The sequence below is a fragment of the Marasmius oreades genome, chromosome 6, assembly GCF_018924745.1.
Source record: "Marasmius oreades isolate 03SP1 chromosome 6, whole genome shotgun sequence".
Classification (NCBI taxonomy): domain Eukaryota; kingdom Fungi; phylum Basidiomycota; class Agaricomycetes; order Agaricales; family Marasmiaceae; genus Marasmius; species Marasmius oreades.
In genome coordinates this window covers 1209414-1235753 of record NC_057328.1, presented here as the reverse complement: position 1 = coordinate 1235753, position 26340 = coordinate 1209414, and the positions used below count along the sequence as shown (strand labels likewise).

Sequence of the window (26340 nt, the reverse complement as noted above, 5' to 3'; positions counted from 1 at the left end):
TGTTGACGCGTTCAGATCACGGAGACGCGAAGCGTTGACCAAGGTTTCTTTCATCCTACAAATGTTTCGTTTGTGCTTACCCACTTTACGGAGACATGTAGCCTCAAATGCTCATGGAATTCGGACTTTTCACTCATTATCGGGACAATGGACCACACCACCTAGTTCAAATCTTGTTCCTATCGTCATCGAGCAAACGGTATTTTAGGTCGACTTTGTTTGAAAGACCACCAATTTTATGCACCGACAGGGTAGAGGAGAACGTTCATATGATATCTTCTCTCGACTTCTACGGGAACGAGTGATTATGCTTCACGGACCAGTGAGTTCTTGAATCCCTCGGTTGAATCGAAGGGCGAATTCAAGCAAAAAAATAGATTCGCGACACAGATTCAACTTTGACGGTAGCGCAATTACTCTTCTTGGAAGCGGAGGATACCTCCAAACCGATTCATTTATACATAAATTCTCCTGGTGGAAGTGTAACGGCAGGCCTGGCGATATATGACACAGTACGTTCATTTCAGTTTCCCGGCTTTCGTTTCATCCTTGTAGTCATATATTTATCAAGTTATACTATAGATGCAGGTTGGCAAAACAATATATTGCTCCTTGTGAAAAGGTTCTAATCTACAAACGTCCAGTATGTCTCCTCCCCCATACACACGTACTGCATAGGTCAAGCGGCCAGCATGGGGTCTCTCTTACTATCGGCAGGGGAGAAAGGGAAAAGGCATTGTTTGCCGAACGCTAGCATCATGATTCACCGTGAGTTCTTCATTGCATTTTGTGTGGCTGAAAGAACGGGTTCTTACGGAGTCTTCAACTCGTGGGTCTCTGAACTTTAACAGAACCATCTGGTGGTGCGTCAGGGCAGGCAAGTGATATAGCTATACACGCCAAAGAAATACTGCGGATTCGAAGATCGCTGACGGAGATCTATCAAAAACATTGCGGGAGACCTGGTGAGAGTGTTCAGGAGGGAATTACGCGTTTTGGTGAGAGTCTGTCTACCTCTATATGTAAGGAAAAGATAATTATATCTCGAAAACAGAAACAGCATTGGAGCGTGATTGTTTTATGACAGGTGTGTTGAGATTCAATCGGCACTCGTGCTATTTAGCATGTCTTTCTAATCATCATTACACTGCAGCACAAGAAGCTCTTGAATTCGGCATTGTTGATGCAATCCTCGAAAGGAGTCCAAAGTCGCACGATGGTCAATCTTAGGCAGGACCTTATTCATCTACCTATCTATCTGTCTTCGCCTCCCAACACCGCTTTTTTTCCCCTCGGACACCCGATGTTTCCATCTGAACAGATACGTCAGATAAGGCTGTTGTCAGTTGAGCGAACGTCTCCCGGCCCCCGAAACACTAGCCTACAGTATCCGGCCTTCAATACTTCACCGTTCACATGGGTTTCCAGATCAAACGTGTCGGACTCCCTACCCGAGTTCGCGGTATCTTCACAGGCCAACGGTGATGCCCATTTAGTTCTAAGTAGCTGTTCGACTTTAGCTAGCTAAGGCTTTTTCGGGACGCTACGCCACCTCCATGCTTCAAAGGAACACATGATAATTATCTACTCACGATCTAGTTTGGATTCTAGTGTTGTCAAAGGGCACTAGGAGGCCCTCGATGATTTCCCGAATGCAGACATGCGTGAATTCAACTGTTCCTGACGCCCAAGCTACACTTCTGCTCGGATCTTAGGCCTTCTACCGCGATTTTATGTTTACCCATCTCTGTCCATACTTATCATACTCAAAGCGTGTATTGTCAACCGTCGGGCTGTACGGTAGTTGAATTAATGAGGTAAGTATCCACGATTTACACTCCCTTCATTTACACTTGCATTGCTGCTGTCTTGCTGTTGCCGTAGGTTGACGTCTTACATACGTAGTCCCGCAGTGCAGTAAATGCATCTCGCAATCTCAACATCTCGAATGGTCAACTCACGACGTTGTTTTGTTCCCATTCGGACCCGGCGGTTTCGTTTCATCCGAGTTTCACGGTGAAGGTGAGGGCGCCACATAAGCCATCACGGTGCCATGCCATGAATTTATGAAGCCCCTTGCTCGGTGTCCTTTGTCATCTAAAATAGAGGTCCAAGTTAACTACGGCTTTTCGGAACGGTGCTCTGGTCGAGATTTCAGTTAACTCAACTGTTGGGTTGTCTGCTAGCTCATGTGGTGAGTGATGTGATGTCGAGACTCAGACCTGGGCAGTAATTTACCGACATGGTAATTCTTCCGAAATCCGGTCGGTCCAACGTCCAGTCGTGGCTCGAGTTTCTGCGTATAGGAGATTGGAATCGGTACCTCGCCCTTGCGGGTAAGTGTAGTTGCTAGTGAGACTGGGCTCATGGAACCCTGGGTCGACTTGAGCCTATAACAGCTGTTATAGTGAGTCAAGAAACGGAAACGTTTAGCAGTTCCCTGATGTGCCTTATTATTATTATTATTAGGCAATTGAATCCTTCATTGGACCTTAGCTCCTTCAATTGCAAAATCAAAACCTTGGCCTCCCTGTTGACTATGGGTGGGTAACTAGTTAACACATAGTTATTCAGTACATGTACATCGTATGGGTGTGTCGGACTGGTTCTTAAATCCGGGACCAAGAAAATGAGCGTAGCAATTTCAAGACTGATTTCTAACCTTTGCTCAGACTGCAAGAGAGCGTGTTGAATTTTCATGTTCAGTAGCACAAGCTCGCGGTTTACTGAACGTAGCGCTGCTTAACGGCGTCCCACGACCTTTAAGTTGGTCTATACGGGGTGTCAGCGGATTTTCTTGCATTTATTCGCTGAAGCTGCAAACCAGTACGTGTCCATACTTCTGCTCGACGAGGCGGGCCTTGCTGATTCCAGAATTTTTGGAACGGTTGCGACCTCACGCGACAAATGCAACTCCTCCTGTGTCATTTGTGTCATTATTGTCCTGCCGAAAGACGTCAACGAGGGACTCGATGATGAAACAAGTCGCACCATACAGTGTTGGGCAGAAGTTAGGAATCGGTTGTAGAAGCGTATGGGGCGACTTTATCTCTTACTTGAAGGGATCCTACTGAGATCTGGGGAATGATATTCATTCAGTGGGTCACTACTAGGTCAAGGGGTTACCGGTTATTCATTTCAAGAACAATTTCACGGAACCCTTCTATCCTCTCTGGCGGCCCCTCATCTTATCGGTTGCGAGTCTGTAAACACAAAGGAATAGCTGAGATTTTTACTGCACTCTAAAAGACCATTGCTCACGGAATACCTCGATCGTGCTACCCATCTCATGCAGCTTTCGCTGCTCCTTGGCAATGGAAATAAATGTGTCAATTTAGGTCGAGTTCCTGATCTTAGGAAGACTATTTGCAACCAAATCCTACTACCCACGGTCGATACCATCACCATCCATCTGCCACCTCCGACACCTAAAATTAGCAAGATTAGACCGACGAACCCTTCAGTCCTTCTCGCTTTTTCGATGCCCTAGCGGCTCTTCGAAGTCGGATTCAACTAGTGTCTCGACTCTCGAGAGGAGGCTCAGGATATTGGAATACGTACTAAAGATACATAAGAACCGTGTCTTGATCAGTCGTTCGCGTCGGATGGGAATTTCGCAAGCGGTCCCGGCGCCGGACTATGTCACTTTCTGTATGTCTACGCAACCAATCGATCTCAATATTTCTGAAGTCCAATTCTTCCCTCCAATGCTTAGCTTTGCCTTGACCCTGGGAATGTGTTGCCAAAGAGATTGAAAACAGTTGTTATTCCTTTTCGGGGGTGGGGGGGACAGAACTCCATCTTTAGTAAAGATAGATGAGTTGGATACCACGGCTGTGGAAGTGACCGTAGATACGAGCTCGCCACGGTTGTGGATCCACAATCTGCCATTGAGAAGACTGACACTGCTTGTGCTCCCAATGTTCAACTTCGAACCCAATCCCGCAGCCGACGCTCCAAGTTTACCCGACCGTACCCAGGTTACAAAACCACCGTTCGAACCCTTCATTCCCTCCGGTGGGTGTAACTAGGCCTTGGATTCACCGTGAGGGCTACAGATCCGAGTCGGGAAGGCCGGATGGCCGCTGAGTCGTCAAAACACGAAATCATGGGATTAAACAACTCTCTCCGTCAACGGCTGTGATGTTGGTCGGCAAGAACACTGGCAATCTCCACACATCTTTCTTTTTTTAAAAGACGTCTTCATCTGATCTCCATCCAAATATCCGTTGCACATCTGGGGGTTTCAAAGTGGGTGTTTGACGACGTAAGTCACTGGTGGATGGGGGGAAGTTGAGGGTCATTCAGTTTTGATCATCACTTGATCGATCGACTCCTTGTTATACCAAAGGTGATGGTAGTCATTCTGTCCCGCGCCTCCCAATACTTCCCGTAGTCGAACACGAATACACAGGTCTTCGAGTTAGTAACACTCGGGAATTAAAAGCAGCCTGAGCAGAAATCTGTATATGGATCAAAACACCAGATGAGAAGGGACTCTTGCCTTCTGCCAACCAGGTTTCATAGTGATCACGGACGATTCTGCCGGAATTGAAAGTCTTCGCCTTCCATACACCAATCAGGAACTCCCCCCCACCATCCATACACCCAAGCAACCAACTTGAATCCACGCCTGTACTTCCAGCTCCGTTCGGAGACGCTTTCCATCACCTCCGATGTGTCATTGGAACTGGCAACCGACATTGGCGCCAGGGGGGGGGGGGGGGGCTAAATCAGGCTGGCAGTGGCAGCGGCAGTCAACGTTTCAACATCGATCAAACCAACCTATTCGGTAATCAAAATCAAATGTGAAGAAACCAATCGCAAATTACAAAAAAAAAAACAAAAAAACAGAGCAACTACGGCCGAGGTCGCAGCTCGTCACCAGCCACCAGTACAGTGGGTGAATTCACTGAAAGAGAACAAATTACAAATTACAAATTAAAAGTTCTGCCAGATAGGGTTCCCCGAACCAGTCACAGCGACCTTACCGTGACATAGCATTGGCAATGACATCTGCAATCGAGATACCAACGACAAGTACTGTACAGTCGTCCCCAGCGGGATGATATAGATTAGAAACAAAGGAGATCACTGATTGCGGGGAGGGTGTTGAATTGTGGAGAACACGACAGACCTGAAACATGGTTACCCGTATTCATGTTTTTTAATTAGTCGGTATCTTCTGTACAATAAGATTCTTGAGTTAAATTGAAGAGGGAGGGGGGGGATGGAGGATGTACAAGGTGTTGGTGATGTGGAATCCGGCCCTTGACTGACGATACACGAAACCCATTCTCTTCAATCGACACTGACCTATGCATATCAATGTATGTGTATTACAGAGTTTCGAGTCGCACAAAAAATGAAGACGATACATTCCATGTTACTTCAGGCAAGTTGAAAAATACGAGCTCGCAGGCGTAAAAAACGAGTAAAAACATGTCCAAATCACAAAACCCACTTCCCCCCAGCCAAGTGTGTAAAAGAAGTCGAGACGAGGAAGAAACAAAAAAAAAAACAATACACACAAACAACGATAAATCATACACGGAGCACAAAGCTCGGAGAGTACTGTGTTATGAGCTAAAAGACGAAATAGGAATAACATAGGAGCACTGGCGATAAACTCTATTACTCTCCAATCAAAAAAATCTTCTTTTTTTTTTGACTGAGTAAAGGAAGAGGCCGGTAGTGAGGCAGCGAAGGTGCCTTCCCCATCGCGAAAGGGTTGAGCAGATTATCTGTGGTCCATTACTCGAGGTGCCAACAAAGAGGACCCGGCATAGAGAGTGGTTAGTGTTTTCTTGTTAACGATTCCCGGATGTGTTTCACTCCTGAAGGCTCGAGTACAACCCTACTCCCGTCGCATCGCGCCTTGCTCGCGAATTCGGAGCAGAGTTTGGTCATGTCACATTCCTGGATCTGCAAAGGTCAGGACAGATACACTATTGAGATCAATGTTGAACTGACCTTGAAGTTGGGGTCCGCCCTGATACTCCGCCAGGCAGTAAGTACTTCCACGTTCTCCTCGTTTCGTTCCGTCGAAGGGAAGGTCGTTCTGCCTGGCTGACAAGTGATTGATTGCATGATGTTGCTCTCAACTTCAGAATCAACGAACATGGATGGTCCATGCGCATTACCGCCTTCCAGATACTTCTCATGTGACGAAGGAGATTCCTTCACGAACGGCGACGACCCCTCCGCAGCTATCCTTTGCAGCGCTTCCTCCCTCGTCTTCGGACAATGTGACTCATCGTGGCCAATTTCGGAGTCCGAGGAAGACCCTTCTCTCGTGCTAAATATACTTGGCTCTGAAGCGTGTGATGCGGGAGAAGATGACGCAGAGGTCGAAGGGGAGAACTTGTTGTGGTGTACAACAGGGCTAATTGATGACGTCGAATCTCGTAAAAGGGCATCCACATCCATGGGAGGTTGAGGATTGATATAACCCCCAAACAGATCATCAAGGGTGCCGACGTCACTCGAGGGCCAAGCTGCCAAGGAATTTAGATCGAAACTGAACGAGCTCTGTTCGTTATTGCTCGTTGAAACGGGAGCGGCAGATGATGAGGCAGGTGGCGGTGATTCGAACATATTGGCTAGAGAGAAGTATGCAGGATTAGTCGAAAGCGTCGTGAGATTGGATGGTAGCCAACTGGTCGACGGCTCCTTGTTGCTATTGCCATTCCCGAACTCAAAGTCCATCTGCATTGCACCGTCTGTCGCTGTCTGTTGTGCATTCTCGTCTATCAAGTTGAGAACATTGGGATCGAATGACATCAGCGATGTCGTATCAACTGGATTATTGAGATGATTAGGGTCTGGGGATGGATACATCGCTCGAGGGAGAGTCGAGAAAACGGAGTTGTCCGTCAGATATTGAGGACTTTTCGCGGGGGTCGTGGTAGTCGTTGACTTGGGTACAGTAAAGGTGAATGATGAGGATGAAGCTTGCTGGCGTAGAGCCACGTTCTCCGATTGTAATCGAGTGAGGAGGTCTCGTAAGTTCTCGTTCTCTGAAGCGAGTGCGTCGTTCTTGGCTTCAGATGCTGCAACCTTGTCTTCCAGCTAGAGAGATAAATTGGAGCCACCACACATTGGTTGATAGTAATTCAACTCACGTCTCGAACATGCTTCTCCTTGCGTTCTCGAAATGCTCTTTGGGCTGCTCGATTTTGCTCTTTGCGTTTCAAAGCCTTCGACTCGTCCTGATAACGGGATAAAGCATTAATGGTGCTAAGGGACACCTGATAGGTATTGCTTGTCGACTCACGGGGCCAGAAGCCTTTCGTTTAGTCGATGTTCCCTTTCTGCTTGAAGAAGGACTCGCCCCTTCACGGGAAGGTTGAGTAAGGGGGAAAAATTAATCAATAAGAAACTCACCAGTATGTTGATTTTTCAGGCTGGGTTCGTCGTCCAGGTCGTCATCACTAGCTTTGCGTTTCAGCGCCGACTCTACTACCTCTTCTGCCTCTTCCGAGCCTTGCTTTTTATGGTCGTCCTTGTTCAAACTGGGTGGACTTGGGCTTGTGTCTTCTGAAGACGGTGACATGGTCGGTAGGGTGAATTGGGAAAGATTTTGCGGATTGACAGCATGGTCAAAGCCACCGAACAAATGGTTGTTTTGAGATTGACCTGGGAATTGTTTCTGAAGAAGAGCAAGGAAGTCGTCGTCAGGAAGCTGGGCGAAAGTGGAGGGTTGAGATAGGTCGAACAAAGAAGAGGTATTGGGATATGAGTTCATCGCAAGGTTGTTTCGGGGACGTGAGGGGAGATGAGTAATGTACTGTGCAGTTCGTCAGCAATACCGTGCTCGCCAACGGAGGCCGCGATGAAGGTTGAGAGAGAGATACAGACTTGTCTCTGGTCTCGTCCCGAGATTGTCTTACTCAGCAAAGTCGTAACATTATTTATTTATTTTTATGTACATAAAATCACGTTTCACGCTTGCGCGTCCTCGGCAAATATGCCGACTCGGAATGAACTTGATGCGCGCTCAAACATTCTAGCGCAGAACGATTCTGCAACTTGAACGACTTTCAAGCTTGAAGCTTCAAGGTCCATCTCGTCCAACAGGTATAGTGCTGTATGGTTTTCTTGGCTGTCCTTCACGCAAACGTCTGTTCTCAAGACCCTCCGTCAAGCGCGTGTTTACAACCTACCCCAAGTCTCGCATCTTTGACATCCCCATCTGTGTCGGAAGCGTTACTGACTCGACCGGGATATGGAGTTTGTTGCATTGAACGGATAGAACCCGACGGGTTCTTGCCGTTTATACCACGAGCGAACGATGGTGTTGGGAAAGTCACCAAAGAGACGGCAAGGCACCGGACCGTTCGCGTGTGATACCTATTTGCATTCTCCGATCTGGGATCGGAGAGAAGCAATGGCGATTTCCAGGACCCTCCGTGACCCCCAGCACTCAGCAAGAACAAAGTGAAGGTGAGGTCAAGGTAAATGGTAGTATTGGAACAGAGAATCCGGCTACACGTCAATTACCTCAGCAGTTTCATGCAAGTGAAGGTCGACGGGAATATCGGAGTCATGTCTCTCGGGCGCTGCGGCTAAATATATACTGTACACACTTTACTTTAACAAGGCGCTTCCTCTGGTAGAACGACGTAATCTTTCACTTCAACATATCCGAATCGGAACTCCGTCTCGGGCAATCGAACAAATGCTGCAGGTAGCGCCCAGCAAGAAAATGTGATCCCTTCATCACGAGTACCTTCTCACACCTCACCCCTGCAACAGGTTATCGACCAGTTCTCCAAAGCTGACATACTTAGTGTTAAGCCTCATCTAGTACAGGAAAAAGAAAAGACGTGAGCGGGACCTTTCCGACTCCGAGTTCACACTGACTGAACTCTGCATACATGCAGCTTTTATGCACATCCCCGAAGGACGTGATCCATACTAAAGGCCACATCAACGTACAGAAACTATTAGGCATGTTGATACTGTACGTTCCTTCTACGGGACGGGATGTAAAATACTGTTGACCAAGGAGATCCCGTGATCCACAGTGTGTTCCTTAATTTTCAATTTCAATTTTGCGGGGTTCTTGACATGATGAACGCTCGAGTTTTGCAAATCAAGATGTGAACTTTACCTTGTAAATTGTTCTATCCCGAATACTGATAACTATTTGAATTGGGACAGATTAAGTCCCGTATTCAGTTGAGTATTTGATAATCAGTACGATTTTCGATTTCACGCCCTTGTTGGGTTGATTAAAAAAAATTTCAAGTCTAATAAACCACGCGTGTGCGATTGGGGCGAGAGTCGGTAGTAGTTGCCAAAAAGGTGCCACGATGCAAACACCTTGTGCTACAGCTTTCACATGCTCTGACAAAGGAGCAAGAGCTTCCCATCACTTCCAGAACCTGTTGGGAGATAACAAAGGCGACTGACAGGGGAATCGCTCTCCAGACAAATTCATCAAGCTCGGCACGGTACAGAGGATATCCATCACGACAGACCCAGTAATGTCGATATTAGCGAGAGAGGACTCCCATTCACTGGTGAAGACCCTCCAGTACCTGAACAAGATCGTGAGGAGTCAGGTCCATCTGTAGGCTAAGCATTCGAAGAGAAGGCAAGTAGATCGGGGGTTTGGACAGGTGGTTTACGGTCAACGAATCAAGAATTTCGTATTGACGCAAGACATCCAGCAAAGAAGTCAACGCAAACACCTCGCCTGTTTGCGTCAACTTTGTGAATTTCAAGGGATCCCATCTATTCGGGTGCAGTCCAGGGATGGTGCGGTAAGATGTGGAAGAGGCGAATATCGTTCCATAACCACAAAGTGGATGGAAGATCGAGAGGCGCTGGGGATTTAATTTTGACATAGGCATCGGGGCAACAAGAATCGGAAAACTTTCTGCACGAGTTCCCTAGTTCGCGTACTGAAAGGACCTTTCAAAGGACGTCCAACGGATTTCCGAATTATTTCTGAGACCACTAGTCCTTTCTGAGAATTTACCTCGATGCGAATAGAAGACCGCAGACCGCACAGATGCAGGTGAATGTGGCACTCCGGCGAGAGCTAGGATCCACATGAAATATTGGAGCAAAAATCATCTACTGAGCACCTCCGCGGAATGCTGACTCCAGGAAAGAATTGCCATGGCCCGTATTTTAACCTCTGCGGCACGAGGAATATAACTGTGCCTCTTCTCTTCACCTGCTGCATCTCTTCGACATTTCGAGTTTCTCTATGGCTTTATGAAGATCTCTTGATGAAACGCGTCCGGCGATTCGAGTTTGAAGTTTCTCTTCGTAGAGTTCTGGAACGTGATCTGATTTGGTCGAGGGATCCGGATGAAAAAGTTTGTGCCTATTACCCGGTAATTACCGTCCCCGCATGCTTCATTTCTCTTCCGTGTCAGACTGTCCGGAAGGGATAACCAGGCTGAAGAGGATATTCAGTCCAACGAAAAAAGGACGACTGGTACTAGTGAGTAGAAAATTATGTATGCACCTCTCTCCATTTTTTCCAAAATTTGATACGGATCCGGAATTCTGAAAAAGTCAATTGCGCACAATGAAAGTAGGAGAGGGCGAGAAGTTCAAGCCAATGTTCCCACGATAAAAGAGCTTTGATTGAGTTCAATCAACGGAACTTTCCTCCAAGCCCGTACAGATGTTCTGTTCATGGAGAGACAGATGCGTCCATGGAAGGCAGATGTCATGTTTAAAGGAAGATTGGCTGAGGCAGGCAAAGAAATCAAAAAAACTCGTGCCGGCACGATACTACCAGTTCCGTTCAGTGATTTGCTCATGACCAGGGCGTATGGAAAATACCTATGCCTGCAGATGCGGCAATATTGGTTATAACGCCGACAAGGAAGGAAAACGGATACGAATTGATCTCAGGACAAGCAGAAATAACACAAGTAAGACCGATACTGGGGGGGGGAGGTGAATCGGGGCGAAGTGAGTTTATGTCCCATTTCACAGCGGCGAAGTTGGATTCTGAACATCCCACCATTGGCCGAGATTGTTCATTAAATCACAGTCTGATATTTGAAGCTTAGAGAAAGGAAGAGGATCAGAATGTGAGTGAAGGCAAAAAAACAACAGAAAGGGCTAAGAGGGTAAGGTAAACATACCACATTTCCAGCTGTATAGTTCCTGCCCGGGACGTCCACACATTTATTTTGTCCTGCCCAAGAGATGGACCTCACATCTGATCCGTCAAGTCTCCACAACTGGTTCGTATTCCCTTCCACGCATGTCCAAACTTGGAGCAAATTCCCATTTGATGTGTCGCCGTTACGAACATCAAGGCACTTAGTCCCATCGAATGTTTTGATCTGACCGGTGGATCCAGGACTGGGAATGACCCAGGTAATGTTTCCAGCGGGAAATGTGGCTGTTGGGTCAAAACAGGCAGCGATAGCAACATTCGATCCGTCGCTGTTGAAAGCTGCGGTCATGCACATCGGGGCTGTATTTGGCGAGAGAACAGTCAGTGTCAGTAAAGAACGGAAACAAAGACTGCAAGTGAGTGAATCATACGTCTACCAGGTCCTCCACTTGCAACAAGTTGAACGCCGGCCGACTGAGGTGGTGGTTGAGTGACGATGGGATTCGCAGTCCATTTCTGGTTTAAGTTGTTGGAATCGCAGGTCCATATCTGAAGTTGATTCCCATCATTAATGTTGCCATCCGTTAGGTCGATACATTTGTTGGTTCCAGCCCATTGGAAGGTGAAATCGGTGACAGAGATCCACAGTTGGTTCGTGTTCCCGTTGACACAGGTCCAGATTTGAAGTTTGGTACCGTCAGCATTGTTGCCGTCCTTTACGTCCAAACACTTCAGATTGCGAGTTAGTTCCTGCAAGTCTGTGTTGGAAGAGGGAGATAATGGACGTACCTTATCACCAAAAATCTTTAGCGGTTGAGGTCCTGAGTTTTGCCTGGTGAAACGCGAGAAATCCCAATCACGGCTAGGAGAATCGTCGGAGTTGCAGTCGTGAATTACGACGGGGACGCCGTTGGAGTTGGACAATGCAGTGATGCAGCCTTGTCGCCCAGTGGCATTGACTGTAATAGTTGGAGATGAGATGATTGCGCCGGATAGTAGTGACAGAAAGTTGCTCACACGCTGGGTTATTGCTTTGGACCTGGAAGCCCGCGACAGCTGCGACTAAGGCTAAGAACCTGAGAGTGAATACTGCAGTGAAGCGCATTGTATGGCGGTACGGGGGGCAGAAGATGAAGAGCACTGAGGAGGATGGATTGAGTAGCACTAAACTTTATAGGCGAAGATATTTCGCACAACGGTGAAAGGTCCCCGCAAAACTTTCTTGATTTCTATAAGCCCCACAGTCTTGCTCGACTTGTAATGGAAATCTTGGTTTGACACAAATTCAAATCTACCCAGCATCAGTAGCGCCTACTGTCTCGGAGAGTCTATTGAGAACCGAGTTGTCAAGAAATGAATTGGAAATCGTCTAGATGGCTCGGAGCTTGAAATCGGAAGCCTGGAGCAGAATGCAGAGAAAGTATTGGTCACCTCTGTATAATCCAAATCGAAAGTCAGTCAACACGGAGCCGGCTCGACAGGAAAGAGCGGTGCTTTGTGAATGAGTGTAGGCGTTGCGGAGTATAAATAAGCTCAAGGTGATATAGACATTTCGAGGGTCCTTGCCAGGAGAACGTTGGGCTACAGGTCGACTCCACAAAAACTTGAAGGGCCTAGGACTGTCTTTTGAGGTCATTGAGCCTGATAGTGGGAGTACGCTGATGGCGACCGCGATACTTCCTTCATTATCAAATCAGACCAGTTGAGTTACAGTACTGCCAGCGAAACCCCTGCATGGTGCAGAGGGTACTACTGTCGCTGTAAGTAGGAGGAAATACATTCCCGGACGCAAAGAGAAACATACCTCACTGAGCAGTGGGTGCAAGTGCAGCTGGTTTTCGCGTACTTACATACTTGGTTTATTACACTGACATCGAGTAAATTCAACAGCCGTCGAAGTTCGAAGGGAACAATAAACTTGAGAGTCGAGAAAAGGACTGAGCTTAATCACGTGTTGGAGAAAGGCCAAACAAATTGGGCGCCTGTACCACCGGAGAACTTAACCTCCTCCATAACACGGAAGGCCCCTTCGTCGCTCCACTGCGAGCAGAACCCATTACCATGGCTCGTCAACGGGATGTCCTTCCCCGTCTCAACATTCCTCCACCCCTCAATGTGCAGCAACCACGCGGTCAACCTTTATTTTCCCCTGCTCTTCCTACTTCTCTCCAGCATAGTTTTCACCCTCCCATACCCCTTATGTCGAATATGCAAACACCTATGCAGCCTTACTTCAATCCTCAACCACCATTAGCCCCAGCGCGTCCCACTCATGCCTCTCAAGCTACAATATCACATTTACCTGGCGTTGGAATTCACCCCAATGGGTTCCCAATTACTCCTCTAGCTGGCCATTTTGCGAGGCCCTCATTGGCTTTGCCAAATCACAAAGGTCTACCGTCTGCAGGCTACCCTTTTCCGAACCGGAACAGGAGACAGTTGAGCGTTGGAGGTCCCCCAAAAGCGGTTCTGGGAGGACCAGCGAGGAAGACGAGTCCACTACCTTCGTCCTCGGTTTCTCCACAACCAGCTCCGCTTACGAAAACGACGAAAAAGAAGACACTGGTGAATCTACCAAAAGAAACTATACCTGGTGAAGAAGGCCAACCGCCGACTCGACCCCCCTGGGCTAGGTCATTACTTGACGCGCCACCTCTTCCACCTGAGGTGCCCGTAGCACCAGTCGAACACATTACAGCTGAAATATATCCTTCAGATCAGTCGAGACGCACCATCCCACCGACGGTTGATGTCTTTCTTCCTGGAAAGGTTCGTTCCTGTGATTGTTTTACTTGTGTGTGGTACCATTATTGATGTGACGATGTAGAGTGCTTGGGATGTGATGAAGCAGCAGCATATCGAAGAGAAGTTGGAGAAACTAGGTGTAGAGCGTGGTGGGAACTCGGTACCTCAAATACATGTCCCCCACGCCCGTGCTGCGTCGGTACGTCTTTTTCACTTACATTCATTCTTCATCTCATATGCATCCACACGTGTTCTTTGTGTTCTTATCTTTTTCATTTAGATATCCTCCCCCGCCGACCCTGCCCTCCTCCTCTTCAAGCTGAACAAGCTCCAGCAATCACAACTCAAGTCTGCCAATAAATCCTTAACCACCTCACCTCAACCACCATTCCTCACTCCCTCTCCAACATTCTCAGCACCTCAATTTATCACAAATCGTCACGGTCATAGCCTTTCCCTATCACAACCCCCGACTCATCTGGGTGTCCATTCGAACCCGTTTGGTCCACATGCCACTCTTGGTTCGGACCAAAACACGACAGTACAAAGCAGTCCAAGGTTCTCACCCGCACCAGAATCTGTACGGAGTGACAGCATCTTTGCACCCCAGGGTAGAGTTCCTGTGGTCATGTCTTCATTGGTGCCGCCTCCCCTTTCTGCTGTTCGTCGCGAAAGCAATCCTGATTTCTCTCGTGGCTTTGGTCTGGACATCCCGGAGGAGAACGAAGAAGAGGCTGAGGCCGAGGCTGCTGAGGAACAACGCAGAGCTGAGGAGAACGCGGAAAAGAGTGGTGACAATGACGAAGACAGTGGTACGGCCGAAGGAGGTGCAGTACTTACTGTCGAGATGGAGCAGGCGGAAGAAGAAGGATATCCGGAAAGTGACAAGGAGAATGACGGGAATCGGCCTCCAGATGGGTTATTGACTGCATCGCAAAGTCGACATCACTCACGACATGTTTCACGATTATCGGCGGCATTGTCGTTGCGCTCATTTGGTGGGCTGGTTGCTGAGGGTCTGAACGAGAGGATTGACGGCCTGAGAGACGAAATCAGCCCTTCACAGGATGTGGAGTTGGAGTCTGGTGTTGAGGAATGGACAGGTTCTGAAGATGCTGACGGCTTGATGGGTGGTAACCTGTCAGACGACGATGACGAGGTACGTTCCATTTCTATACCTGCCGCTCTGCCAAATCGATCACTTAACGTCATCATAGAGTATCGGTGAATGGTCAAATCCCTCAGATGAAGAGAGAGCTCGACAACAGCGAGCAGACCGTCGTTACCGTGCTCAGCACCTAGCGGTCGAAAGTGAACAGCCCAGGCGACTACCCAAATTCCCTAGACCACCGGACAATACGGTATACTTATCTATGCGTGAAGATCAAGACGAGGAAGATATCATATCAAACCCAAGCGAAGAAGGCCATCACGAGTACCTCAATATTCATGGCCACTTCCACGATCCCTCGTCGAATTCCAGTAAATCGACACGCCCATTACCACCATTACCCCATTCACGGGGTCCTTCTGGTCACGTCTCGGTTCACGATCCTGCTCTCGCTCACTCTCGTCAACCTTCCGACGTCTCTGGCTCTGCACGGGTATCGCGGCCCTCCAATTCTCTCAATCTCAATCCGCTAGCCAAGCCTTTCGTCTTTGGCTCCTCGTTACCACGAGAGCCTACCACTGATCATATTTGGCGTCCAGACCTCTCTCAGCCTTCGACGGCCCCTATGATGGCTCACTCGCGTCTGCCTTCGTTGAGCTCCAAGCCGCTTAATGCCGCTGCACAGGAATTTAAACCCGGTAGTGGTGGATTCACGTTCAGGTTTCCAGCTCCAGCTCCAGCTCCTTCGTTCCCTGTTCCGGAACCACATCAATCATCCTCTGTTTCTTTGTTCTCGATGCCCGAACCGCGACCGCTGCCCTTACTGCCTGGTGGGGAGGAGCATGAATCTTCGCCTTTTAAGGTTCAAGGGAGGGAGAAACGTCAACGGACGGTTTCGTCGAATGCATCGGTGGAAGAAGGTGACTCCATGGCGTCGTTTAGATTCCCGGTGAGTATTGGCTTCGAAGGTGATTCTTCGGCTGCTGCGACCATCAAGAGGGCTGTGTCACCTTCACCACCTCCCCACCTCAGTCTCAATCCTGCGGCAGAATCATTCACCTTCGCTGGATTCTCGGCTGCCGCTACATGGCCCAATATTCTCAATCCTCACGGAAATGGTGACAGTCCAGAGGACGCTACGTTACTCCAAGAGAGTAACAAGGAGAATGAAGAAATACAAGACCAGGATGAGGAAGGGTTTAAGCTACCCTCTGTCAGCAAGCCCAAGCGTGCGCCCATTCCTTTGGACTTCAAACATCCCGTGTCGAACAACACTGTTCCCGCTGGTTTGTTCAAGGCGTTGATCAATAATGGCGATGAACGCACAAGGAAAACCGTTCGTTCTCGACTGAGCTCGAGAGAGATATTTGATCACGCTCACCGACCTTCTTTGGATGACCTCGACATGCCTTCGATCTCACATAAAGTGTCTCGAACACGTCTCGTCACCGACCCCGGAAAAAGTGGTCCTATCTCCCCTGTCGAGGATGATGATGATGATGATGATGTCTTTGGTCCAGCTCGTTCACATGCTAGAAGGAGGTCCTCTCTACCGGATAATATGACTTTCTCGGCTTCGCCATCCGACTCGATCATGTCTGAAACATCGCCGATCCGTGCCCCTCCGGGTGATTTAACGACACGGTTGGAGCTGAGGAGGTATGAAGACAGGTTCGAAAAGGTGTTAGATGAGAAATTGTTGGCGTTGAGAAGAGATATTATGAAAGGTTCAGCGTCCGTTCAAGGGTTGACGCCCAAAGCGGAAGAAATGATCTCAGAGGTGGTTTCGCTGTTTAGAAGTCAGCTACAGGAATCGGCCGCGAGGTCGCTTGATGACAGTCAGATGGATGCGAGAGGCGAGCTCGACTTCGAGCTGATTAAGGGTGTCGTGGAGAGAGGACACGAGAAGATGTTGGGCTTGATGAGGAAGGAGCTTGGGGATATCACTTCTATAATCGCGAACAAATCTCTTGAGGTCGGAAATGTCTCTTCTTCCTCGACCGCAGCTCCAACAGCGGATGTTCTCCATGCATTGGAAAGATACAATACCAGGACCATCAACGCGGTTGTGGAAGCCATTTCCGAAATGTCAAACCGATTGGAGACTATCACCCGTAACGCACCGGCTCGAGACCAGGATACGACCGTGAATGCAATCGTGTCGGCGTTAAACCCGGCGTTACACTCTTTGCGCCCTGAAGTTGTGGATTATGACTATCTTACGACGAAACTCAGTCAGGCTGTGAAACCCCACATCTCTCAGATCATAGACCTCGCGTCAGACAAACGCGAAACCGCTGGTCTTATCGTCGATAGTCTACTACCCTTACTTTCGGGAATGATGCCCAAGTCCCAGACACTCGACACAGATGCAATTGCTCTTCAACTTACCACAGAGGTGCGAAGAGCGATTGCCCCCATCGATGCTTTTGAAATCAAGGAGCAGGTAGCGGATTTAGTCGTGGAACGGTTGGACTCAAGGCTTGCAGTCAGAGACAAATCGTTCAATGTCGACACCGTGACAGGAAAGGTCACTGAAAACGTCACCAGGTTGGTAGAGCCTTTGAATAACGTTGGCATCACACTGTCGAATTTGATGGAAGGCCAAAAGTCTCTGGCTACGCAACAAGCGGATTTATCAGCTGCGAATCAACACGTAGCTGAAATTGTGTCTGAGCTGCCCGCTAAAGTCTCGTCGATTGTGGAGGACCTCAAAGCGATGAACGCTGCCGCTCAGTCGGCAGGAGGTCCGAACGAACATTTGGCGGAACTCAAGTTGTCGTTGAAAGAAGCAACCAATGTTCAAAAAGTCCTCGTCGACAATGGCAGCGAGGTCCTACAACTGTCGCAAGAGTTGATGTCGAAGATGACCGTCCTTCCGGAAACTCTCTCTTCTGTAACCAATACCCTCCAAACTGCCCACGCTGACTTCATGATCTCTCATGATGTGACCAGGCGCGAGTTGGAGGAACTTCGGAGAGCTAATACTGATTACCAAGTCCAGGTAGCGAAGGCTCGTGGTGCTCATGGACAGGTCAGGGTTGAGAAGGATATGCTAAGCGAGAAACTGCGCCTCGTAGAAGGAGACAGAGATAGGTTGAAGGCTCAAGTTAAAGAGCATGCCCTCAAGGCTGCTGAGGAAGCCTCGGTTGATTCGAAGATCTCAGAATTGGAAGATGCGCTTGCTAAAGCTCTTGCTCGCCTGCAAAGTTCGGATGTGGCTACCCAAGCTAATCAAGACCGTATCATGGAACTAGAGAAAATCAACAAAGAACTCCTGACTGAAAAACAAGTTCTCAAGAGCAAGGTAGGTCAAGGAAGTGACTCCTCGTCTAATTACTTCTCACATCTTTCATCAGGTTGATTTGCTCGAGATCACACTCACTTTTTCGAACAGAGATAAAGAGGCATCAGAACGAAGAGCTGCCAACCTCCAGCAGCAGTACGACCACCTTGCTTCGCAGCAAAGTAATTGGGATACCCTTCGACAAACTTCGGAACATATACAACATCTCGCTACCCTTGTCGCCCAAGGCGGTAACGATGAAGTCAAAGAGTTGAGACGGATCGTTGATAAGCATAGGTTCCTGGAAGGCGAACATTCGGCTCTCAGAAGTAGATATAAAGAACTCGAAAGCAAGGCCGGTAATAGTGATAAGGCCGCTGCCGCCGCCAAACAAAGTCTTTCTCAGGCTCAACAACGGTCTTCCGAATGGGAGAAACAATCAAAGGAAAATGCCGCCAAGCTTGAAATCACGCAAACGAAGTTGGAACAGACCGAACAAACGTTATCACAGATTGAAGCCGATCACTCTCTACTGAAGATGCAAGTGGAAGAGCAGGAAGCTGATGCAAGATTGGTCAAGGTTGGCTCTTTTCTCCCTAGACCTTCTCCGAGCAAATTGGCTGATTCCTATTGACCAGGATCGTGAAAATAGCCTTCGTGTCCAGGTTGCAGAACTTGAAACCAAGCTGTCCGGTCTCCAGCATGAGCTGGATCAAGCCCAGAATAAGTACGTCAAAACACCGACATTGACACACGCGAAGAAGGCCACCAATGGCACTGCCCATCCACCCAGACCAGACTCGAGAGTTAGCACGGTCTACGTCAATATCAGTCGCTCAGCTACACCCAACGGACGTCCCAATAGTGATCGTAGCGCTACTCCGCCTACCTCGGTATGGGATTCAATGCACGCCCCGCACCCCAATAGCTTTTACCAGACTCCTACATCCGTTCACGCCCCTGCAAGTCGATATCCTAGTAACCTTGGGCATGGCACTCCTCGAACGTCGCGGCAGTATACTCAACCGCCAGTATCAGCCCCGTCTCCCACCCCGAGCACCGCGTCACAAGTCACTCTCGACGAAGACGGCTGGTACTCCTAGGGGGCTTGTCATGTATAGTGTCTCTTTTATTTTTTCGTCTCGATTTTTGTCGGATCTCATATGCTTATGTTTATCGCTTGCATCTTTGTTTTTCATCGTCACAATTTCTTCTCGTTCACGTTACGCATCTTGGAGTACGACCAAATTACTGGGTAACTGGGGTCGTTGAGTCCCTCACATAGTTGAAAGATACTAAACACTCTAGAATCTTCGTTGTGCTACACGTACACCATACCCCATTCTATCTCTATTATCTTCCCCATATATACATTTGCGATATAATGTGGATATATCAAAGTGAGAAGTTCAAATACTAACCAGTAGACATCGTTGTTGCAAGTAACTAAAGCATACCTAAATATCCGATTTCGCAACGCAACTCCGCCAAATACTTTTGCAAATCAACAAAAAAACAGGTTGTACCACTCAATTCCAAGGCGTTCAGTCTTCCAGATAATGCTTCATCCAAGGGAAACCAATTATTCTTACCATCACTCAAGCCACAAACACTGCCTTCTTCTTCACCTAACCACGTAACACATAGCGCCCTCAAGGGTGTGATGTTCGCCTCAGCAGATAGGCGATCATTGCTTCTAGACTCCGCCATCTCAATCATGGCTTTCCAAAGCGCCTCAGACTGTCCCTGGTCCGGTTTACAACCCTCCCCCAGTCTTAAAAAAACTTCCTCCAACCTTGGAACCAACACACCCTCCGAAGAGGAAGGTGAAGTCGGACATTGGAGGGAGGACAAGAGCGTTCGAACTTCAGCGAGATTCGAATCAAGGTGGAAAAAATCCGCAAAACAGCTCACACGCCTCAATTCAGGCACCGCCTGTAATATTCCCGACCATGAAAAGTCCACCAGGACCGACTCCTCGTCGTCTCGATGAAAAGTCAAACCGAGTTGTCGAAGAGAGGGAGAGTGACGCTTCAACATCCCGATGACCGCCTCTTGAGGAAACGATACTTCTCCGGTTTCCTCATCGTCAAAATCGTCCATCTCTTCGGGGATTATATTGAATTCGAGCTGGACCGCGGTGAGACAAGGGGCATCCAGAGCGTCGAAAAAAAAAGCCAAGGTTTGGGGCTCCTCCTCTGTTCCCAACGACATCCGTTGGAGGTGGGGTAGATGAATAGCGTCAATGTTTTGGACGACCGAGTCATTTTGATCAAAGTGAACGTCTTTGACGACCAGGGACTCTAGACAGTGGCATTCCTGTAGTAGCGTTAGGAAGCTGGAGCCGTTAGGAACATCCTGAAATTCGAGAGATAATAGCCTTTCTGTAGCGATTTCCGGAACTTCGGGCAGATAGTACAATGAGAGGTGCTCGAGGTGAGAAGCACGTTGAGCATTGTTCCATAACCACATCGTATTCTCGTGCTGGTGAGGGAGTAGATCTGAACGGAATGAACGTAGAAGGGGAAGTTTAATGTTTAGGGGTGGTTCGCGTAGGTCGTAAGGGAAACAGAACTCAAGCTCTTCACAACGCGGCGCCATTCTGGTCATTAGGTGTAAGAAACATTGTTCCTGGATGGGGTTGAGATGTTGATGGTATGGGTGCATGGGGAAACCACGATGTGGAAAATTGGGATTCTCTTCCTCAAATGAAATTCTGAGTGGGTTTGTGCGTGATTTTTCAAGATGCTCGGTGAGCAAGGGTCGAATGTCGGTCTGCAGCTTGGAGAACCTGATCCGCATCGAAGACCAGAGTACAGGAACTGAATCAACAATTCTCTTCCATTGCTTGCAAACTCGGGAGAGAGTATGAGGGATCGATCTCATGGGAGCTGCTTCTGGGTCCGTGAGGTCAAATGAATACACTCTCTCTGCACCAACCCAAGTGAAGACCATCTGCCAGATCTCAATGGGAACCTTTCGAACAGCATATAAGGCCGCTTTTCGTCTAAATAGACGCTCCTCCAACCGATTTCTTGCTTCTGTTAGCCGACCTAACACTGTATGAAGGCGAGTGATTTCATTGTTGAACTCCCTCAACTGAAGTTCTTCCTCTTGATAATCCGAATGTATTTGGGAGAGTTCTAGTACAGTGGGAGCGTAATCTGACTGGAGGCATCGTTTTGGAGGAAGAGGGATGACAGTTGCGACAAACGAAAAGCTGCACTTGTCACACAAGGTGGCAACTACTCCACGGATTCTGGTATCAGCAAGGCCTGCCTCTATATCTTCAAGTGGGAGCGTGGACATCTGCTTCAATCAGCAAGAGATTATAGGAAAGGCTAGGACCTCAATACCTGTGTCAGTCTAAGAACTTGAAGGTTATGAGTGAGTGAGTGGCACCGTGGCAGGGTCCGATCGTCTCATGAATGATCATCGCAGACCCGAGTGTGATCCAGAGTAATACGGGGGTTCGCCTTTTCTACTATTCTAGTGTATGACTCCTTGTATTGGGTCCGGTGCGCAGGCCTAGTCAGATTCTACAGTAGGTGTAAATTTCCCCAAATTTCCAGCTCAACCCGCGAGCCCCGACGGGTCGTCGAACACGTGGTAGTAATTAGATCGATCGATTCGTACGTCCGTCTACTACAAAATTGCTACAAAGAGTAGTGGCGCTACCCCGGTGAGCGAGTTTGAGATCCCACTGACTTCTCAAAGTTGGTGCTTGAGCTCAACAAGACAAGGGACCTGAAAAGACAGAAATTTTGAGTGATCTGTGACCTGTTGATGTGTGGTAAGATGGATGCTACTGTCTGCGGTCCTTAGTTCTGCCCACCGAGTTCACAAGGAGGACGGAAGTGTGACATTGTCCAAGTTGAAGCTCAAACTGTCGTTCCATAGGGAGTCAATAATATTATAGATGACTACTTCAGAGCGAACGAGAGAACCTCGCATTTCTCCCTACATTCCTCCTGAACCCCGGTCCACCACCCGGTCCAAAGATCTGATTTGGAGGCACGGGAGGATTTCCATCTCTCAACGTACCCCACACGTCATCTTTAACCCATCCATCATTCTTGGTCGCAACATCACGAAAATAAGTCTCTCCTCTATCATCAGCATAAGCAAACGTTTGCTCCGTAGCACCTGATCCATTGATAGCATGCCTCAAACCAGGCCAATCGTCCATGTTCACCCAACCTTGCGCGTGTTGGATGGACCGTATGGCTCGGTATCCAGCTGTCGGGGGTTGAAGTGCACGAATGTGAGATTGGTGGATTTCGGATCCGTAGCCACCTAACAGGAGGAAACATGCTGTCAGAAAAAACCGACTTACGAATGATCCAAGACACCCACCAAATTGCTGAGTAAACAACGAGTAGTTCGAAGCAACTTGCACCGGATACGTGAACGCATCATCCAAGGCCTTTCGGCCTCCATGAGTGGAAGTTACCGACCCGGTGGTCGTCTGGTTTACCCACTGTAGCCACCCCTCATCAGCATATCGTGCTTCATTGATATAGTTCAACGACTGCTGGAACGTCACAGTCACGTCGCCTTCGTCCGTTTTCAGCTCAGTTTCAATCTTCAAATTCCTACGAGCAGTAATCGTCGTCCAAACCGTAACATTCCCGTCTGACGATCCACCGGTAGTGGACACCTCAGCATCCGGAACATTATACGACGTTATTCGACCAGTGGTCTTCGAACGACCAGTACGGATGTGCAGACTTCCCGAAATGAACCAATTGGAGTTGATCGTAGGGTTCCGCCCTTGTCCGACTACTTTCAACGTTATGTTGTGAGCTGTATCTTCAGTGAGAAGAACCGGTAGGAAAGGGGTGATATCGATCCAATACGTAGGAGCATCATACGTCCCATAGGCGGTCAATGGGCGCCAGTTTGTCGGAGTGATACCACCCGTGTAGATAACGGCGTACGGCCAAACGACACCTGCAAGTTGACCGTCGACGAGGAGCTGAACTTCTCGGAACGAGCCTTTCCCGATGAGACCCGTAGATTCTGGGAAGGCGCTAAGGAATTCATCTGGAGTGTCTATTGAACGAATTTATGGTGTGAGTCACTCTGAGAAGTGTAGAAAGATCCATATTGAAAGCTTACGCACTGGTATACCAAAATTCCTCAGCCGAATTTCCCGAACAGAAAATCTCCGCGTATATTTCCGTTGTTGTATCAGGGATTTTAACTTGAGTAGTTCCGCCCAGATCGTTATCAATTGTGAAATAGTTCGACGTATTTGGGGAGAGGTTCGAGAGCGGCAATATCAAGTCTGAAGTTTTGGGAGTCTGGAAAGATTCCGTGGGGGCATAGAACGTAGCAGTCAAGACCACTATATGTGTCGTACAATAAAAATAAATGGATTTGTCAGGTAGGAATGAAACTGGCGACTTACCGTTGAAAACACCGTCGAGCAGTCTTGAGAAAATTAACCAAACATCAATTTTCAATCGGTACATTATTGAAGAGCTGCAGCAAGCTCACAGTTCTGCTGAGATGATGTCGTCGAAATCCATCAGAAGCTCGCCCTCTTTGGCAAACAAGGGGGTGAAGTGGGTAACATCTTTAATCCTGCGAGTCACGGCGGAGATGAGCAATAAGGAGAAACGTGTGCAAAACACTCACGTATTCCATATAGTCCCGGTTTTCGTGGGTTCAGCGCTCGAAGTTCGCCAAACTAAAGTCCAATCATCATAATGTGTATGGCAAGAAATTTAGAACGCCGTACTTTCAACATTGGAGAGATATATCGACTTTCGTAGCTTCTTGAGTACAAATTGCGGGTCAAGAATGGAGTATGCTCACGCCAAGCCGGTCATACTGAGTCCCGATACTAAAAACCGCGACGGTCAGAACTAAGAGGCGTCACAAATGTAAATATCGAATGCGTACCACGAAACGGACAAGTTCAGACTAATAGTAGCCCATCTTCCCACTTCTCCACAACCTTCTCCCGTAGGCGGGCTGTACGGTACCACCGCTGGAACATTGAACGACCCGTTACCAAAACTGTGCTGCAAGAGCTCGACCTGACAACTTTTCCCGCCCTTCGGTGCTACAGGAGGTGCGAACACTTGCAGATCGATTAACGGAGCGACGGTGGGATCATCGGTCATCAAAGGAACGCGTTTATCGAGATCATTAGAAGAAGGCTTCTGCGCTAATCCTGTGATAAGTGGCTCGAGTTGTGCTGGAGAAATTTGTGCGAAGACAACCGGGATCGAGACTGAATAGGCGAGAATGGCTATAATGGAATTGGAGAACAACATGATTGCAGTCCCTGAGAAGAAAGGGCATCGTGAATCCGAGTCGTAAATTTTTAGTTCATCCCTGGGAATACATGTGGAACTAACAGAAATTGAGAGAGTCGCGTGGCGTATGCTAGTCTCCACCGGGCCGTTCGAACCAGCGGCCAGTACTCGAGTACAGAACTAGGAGCAAAAATGTTCAGAGTCTCGATATGATGTCTCGAGCTTGAATCCCACATTCGGCCTGTATTGAGGTGGGTCACGATGAACATCAAAAGGCCTAGGATATCTAATAGAGGACCTGAGAAAGTTTGAGAAGACTACATGCTTGCCATCGTCAGATAGGGGTCTGCTTCAGATCTACGAGAAATGCTGGTGGTTTAGAATGAATCGTTGATGTTACTAGATAGATAGATAGATAGATTACACGGCATGGCTAGTGTAGTAAAGTACTAATGTAGTCCGAGTCATGAGTTAGATTTGCATAACTTGATGAGATTCCAGCTCGAGTATACATAGCGCTCGTCGCTATCCAGGGACTAAGGTTCTCCAAATTCTAAATGAGAAAGGTTGCATGGTCGAGTCGAGACTCGGGCTTATATTCGCTGTCAGTTCAAGTGCGAGGACCGATTGAATCAACCTCCGACGCGAATGATTACTAGATATAATTAAGTGCTCTATCCTATCAAGAATAGATAGTTCAACTTGTTCCACAAGCTCAGATCAGAATAACAACCAACAATAGGATCATGAGGATGATAATGAGGACGATAACACACCATCCACTGCCACGTTCTTCCGAATCACGCAGGAACTTTTTCATCTTCTTCATAGCACTATTGAGTTTCGAATCTGTCCGATCGACACCACGCTCTAAATCATCTAACAGTCTGTGGTAAAGACCGACTCAGTTGTTATAGGAAGGAGACTCAAGTGAAACACTCACTCGTTGTGTTCGCCTATTTCCTGTCCCATAAGTCCGGCTTGCTGGGCTAATGTGGACAAGGTACCAGCTATGGAATCTATTGTACGATCTTGTTCTCGCATCATCATCTAGAGAGCTCCCCTAGTTGAGCGAATGATCGTAGCTGAATACGGAGAGCTTACTTGCTGTTCCTCCCTTGCCCATGCTTCCTGATGATCTTCACCCCCAGCGGCCGCTGAATATGGGGGCGTTTGTGGCGAATTCCTTCCGTTTCGCGATGACGGTGCAGGGTGAGTTTGGGGAGAAACCTCCGCCCTCATGTTCTAGACTTGCAAAGAGAAGCTGTAGGCTTTGAACCTGCATGCAGTGCTACTGGCGAAGAGACCCACCTCAATCTCTCTACGAACATGTAAAACATATTTCTTCCGTTTTTGAAGTTCAGCCTCTTCAATTCCGAACATTCGTACACCCGTAGACTCGACGATTCTCCATGATGAAAGCGAAATAAGTAACTAGTAGCGTAAGCTCGAGGTACGTTCAACACTTACTTCACACTCTCCTCTAAATCCTCGAAGTCTGCTTCTAGAGCAGTAAGTGTTGCTCTCAACTGCGACGGCCAAGATGAGCAGACAGATCCAGCCAAAGTACGATTTGCCTACCTCATTCTTTGCCCAAACCAGTTCCTCGCTGTCTTCTCGGACAGCCATATTTTGAATACGAACATATGATGCGCGTAATTGGCTCGCTGTCTGCAGCGATGACTGAACTTCTTGTTGAACAGCATGATAGGGATCGGTGGCCATTAGCAATAGCAACGAGGTAGATGCGAGCAGTTTCAAGGTTATTAGGGCTGTAGCATTCAGAATAACGGTAGTAGATGATGATGGTGTGCAGCAAAGGTGCTTCGTCACC

The 26340-nt window shown here is 48.1% G+C and overlaps 8 protein-coding genes across 9 annotated transcripts; 2 read left to right on the top strand and 6 right to left on the bottom strand.

Moving 5' to 3' along the window:
• Positions 1–22: 22 nt before the first annotated feature.
• Positions 23–1509, top strand: CLPP1 (ATP-dependent Clp protease proteolytic subunit 1). The gene is made up of 8 exons (XM_043154717.1): positions 23–199; positions 251–322; positions 378–512; positions 583–588; positions 645–768; positions 852–998; positions 1055–1087; positions 1154–1509. The coding sequence occupies exons 1-8, from the start codon at positions 62–64 to the stop codon at positions 1228–1230; spliced, it is 732 nt and encodes a 243-aa protein (XP_043007174.1). The 5' UTR covers positions 23–61; the 3' UTR covers positions 1231–1509.
• A 2128-nt stretch (positions 1510–3637) lies between these two features.
• E1B28_009797 (uncharacterized protein) lies at positions 3638–4009 on the bottom strand (the record flags this gene model as incomplete). Its single annotated transcript, XM_043154716.1, has 1 exon — positions 3638–4009. The coding sequence occupies one exon, from the start codon at positions 4007–4009 to the stop codon at positions 3638–3640; it is 372 nt and encodes a 123-aa protein (XP_043007173.1).
• Positions 4010–5312: 1303 nt separating this feature from the next.
• E1B28_009796 (uncharacterized protein) lies at positions 5313–7869 on the bottom strand. The gene is made up of 5 exons (XM_043154715.1): positions 7387–7869; positions 7277–7335; positions 7125–7211; positions 5974–7071; positions 5313–5925 (listed from the first exon to the last, which is right to left on the bottom strand). Exons 1-5 carry the CDS (start codon positions 7745–7747, stop codon positions 5797–5799), a joined length of 1734 nt encoding a protein of 577 aa, XP_043007172.1. The 5' UTR covers positions 7748–7869; the 3' UTR covers positions 5313–5796.
• Positions 7870–10765: 2896 nt separating this feature from the next.
• Positions 10766–13030, bottom strand: E1B28_009795 (uncharacterized protein). The gene is made up of 7 exons (XM_043154714.1): positions 12905–13030; positions 12527–12775; positions 12113–12464; positions 11885–12054; positions 11527–11824; positions 11118–11455; positions 10766–11037 (listed from the first exon to the last, which is right to left on the bottom strand). Exons 3-7 carry the CDS (start codon positions 12198–12200, stop codon positions 10960–10962), a joined length of 972 nt encoding a protein of 323 aa, XP_043007171.1. The 5' UTR covers positions 12201–12464; positions 12527–12775; positions 12905–13030; the 3' UTR covers positions 10766–10959.
• Positions 13031–13092: 62 nt separating this feature from the next.
• On the top strand, positions 13093–21680 carry E1B28_009793 (uncharacterized protein). The gene is made up of 6 exons (XM_043154713.1): positions 13093–13864; positions 13923–14039; positions 14121–14999; positions 15058–18258; positions 18311–18817; positions 18876–21680. Exons 1-6 carry the CDS (start codon positions 13157–13159, stop codon positions 19338–19340), a joined length of 5877 nt encoding a protein of 1958 aa, XP_043007169.1. The 5' UTR covers positions 13093–13156; the 3' UTR covers positions 19341–21680.
• Positions 19684–21680, bottom strand: E1B28_009794 (uncharacterized protein; the record flags this gene model as incomplete). Its single annotated transcript, XM_043154712.1, has 2 exons — positions 21594–21680; positions 19684–21546 (listed from the first exon to the last, which is right to left on the bottom strand). Exon 2 carries the CDS (start codon positions 21544–21546, stop codon positions 19684–19686), a length of 1863 nt encoding a protein of 620 aa, XP_043007170.1. The 5' UTR covers positions 21594–21680.
• A 406-nt stretch (positions 21681–22086) lies between these two features.
• Positions 22087–24618, bottom strand: E1B28_009792 (uncharacterized protein). 2 transcript variants are annotated; one of them, XM_043154710.1, is made up of 9 exons: positions 24148–24618; positions 24061–24088; positions 23984–24008; positions 23881–23932; positions 23740–23826; positions 23651–23673; positions 23363–23587; positions 22594–23292; positions 22087–22533 (listed from the first exon to the last, which is right to left on the bottom strand). In XM_043154710.1, the coding sequence occupies exons 1-9, from the start codon at positions 24522–24524 to the stop codon at positions 22166–22168; spliced, it is 1884 nt and encodes a 627-aa protein (XP_043007167.1). In that variant the 5' UTR covers positions 24525–24618; the 3' UTR covers positions 22087–22165. The 2 variants fall into 2 exon arrangements, with proteins under 2 accessions (XP_043007167.1, XP_043007168.1); XM_043154711.1 differs by having other exon boundaries at positions 23881–24088.
• A 538-nt stretch (positions 24619–25156) lies between these two features.
• E1B28_009791 (uncharacterized protein) lies at positions 25157–26325 on the bottom strand. The gene is made up of 6 exons (XM_043154709.1): positions 26088–26325; positions 25977–26035; positions 25818–25914; positions 25611–25751; positions 25450–25556; positions 25157–25393 (listed from the first exon to the last, which is right to left on the bottom strand). The coding sequence occupies exons 1-6, from the start codon at positions 26229–26231 to the stop codon at positions 25222–25224; spliced, it is 720 nt and encodes a 239-aa protein (XP_043007166.1). The 5' UTR covers positions 26232–26325; the 3' UTR covers positions 25157–25221.
• Between the last annotated feature and the right edge of the window lie 15 nt (positions 26326–26340).

What these genes read in the sequence shown, in the direction of transcription:
- CLPP1 (XM_043154717.1), top strand. Translation starts at nt 62, where the DNA reads ATGTTTCGTTTGTGCTTACCCACTTTACGGAGACATGTAGCCTCAAAT. An exon ending in TGATTATGCTTCACGGACCA is followed by an intron (nt 323 to 377) that starts GTGAGTTCTTGA and finishes GCAAAAAAATAG; the next exon opens with ATTCGCGACACAGATTCAAC. An exon ending in GCGTGATTGTTTTATGACAG is followed by an intron (nt 1,088 to 1,153) that starts GTGTGTTGAGAT and finishes ATTACACTGCAG; the next exon opens with CACAAGAAGCTCTTGAATTC.
- E1B28_009796 (XM_043154715.1), bottom strand. Translation starts at nt 7,747, where the DNA reads ATGAACTCATATCCCAATACCTCTTCTTTGTTCGACCTATCTCAACCC. An exon ending in AACGAAAGGCTTCTGGCCCC is followed by an intron (nt 7,212 to 7,276) that starts GTGAGTCGACAA and finishes TCCCGTTATCAG; the next exon opens with GACGAGTCGAAGGCTTTGAA. An exon ending in AGGAGAAGCATGTTCGAGAC is followed by an intron (nt 7,072 to 7,124) that starts GTGAGTTGAATT and finishes TTATCTCTCTAG; the next exon opens with CTGGAAGACAAGGTTGCAGC.
- E1B28_009795 (XM_043154714.1), bottom strand. Translation starts at nt 12,200, where the DNA reads ATGCGCTTCACTGCAGTATTCACTCTCAGGTTCTTAGCCTTAGTCGCA. An exon ending in CCAAAGCAATAACCCAGCGT is followed by an intron (nt 12,055 to 12,112) that starts GTGAGCAACTTT and finishes CAACTATTACAG; the next exon opens with TCAATGCCACTGGGCGACAA. An exon ending in ACTATACAGCTGGAAATGTG is followed by an intron (nt 11,038 to 11,117) that starts GTATGTTTACCT and finishes CCTTTCTCTAAG; the next exon opens with CTTCAAATATCAGACTGTGA.
- E1B28_009793 (XM_043154713.1), top strand. Translation starts at nt 13,157, where the DNA reads ATGGCTCGTCAACGGGATGTCCTTCCCCGTCTCAACATTCCTCCACCC. An exon ending in CCCACGCCCGTGCTGCGTCG is followed by an intron (nt 14,040 to 14,120) that starts GTACGTCTTTTT and finishes TTTTTCATTTAG; the next exon opens with ATATCCTCCCCCGCCGACCC. An exon ending in TGTCAGACGACGATGACGAG is followed by an intron (nt 15,000 to 15,057) that starts GTACGTTCCATT and finishes ACGTCATCATAG; the next exon opens with AGTATCGGTGAATGGTCAAA.
- E1B28_009792 (XM_043154710.1), bottom strand. Translation starts at nt 24,524, where the DNA reads ATGTTGTTCTCCAATTCCATTATAGCCATTCTCGCCTATTCAGTCTCG. An exon ending in CTGAACTTGTCCGTTTCGTG is followed by an intron (nt 24,089 to 24,147) that starts GTACGCATTCGA and finishes CGCGGTTTTTAG; the next exon opens with TATCGGGACTCAGTATGACC. An exon ending in GACATCATCTCAGCAGAACT is followed by an intron (nt 23,674 to 23,739) that starts GTGAGCTTGCTG and finishes AATTTTCTCAAG; the next exon opens with ACTGCTCGACGGTGTTTTCA.
- E1B28_009791 (XM_043154709.1), bottom strand. Translation starts at nt 26,231, where the DNA reads ATGGCCACCGATCCCTATCATGCTGTTCAACAAGAAGTTCAGTCATCG. An exon ending in GATTTAGAGGAGAGTGTGAA is followed by an intron (nt 25,915 to 25,976) that starts GTAAGTGTTGAA and finishes TTCATCATGGAG; the next exon opens with AATCGTCGAGTCTACGGGTG. An exon ending in GGGCAAGGGAGGAACAGCAA is followed by an intron (nt 25,557 to 25,610) that starts GTAAGCTCTCCG and finishes GGAGCTCTCTAG; the next exon opens with ATGATGATGCGAGAACAAGA.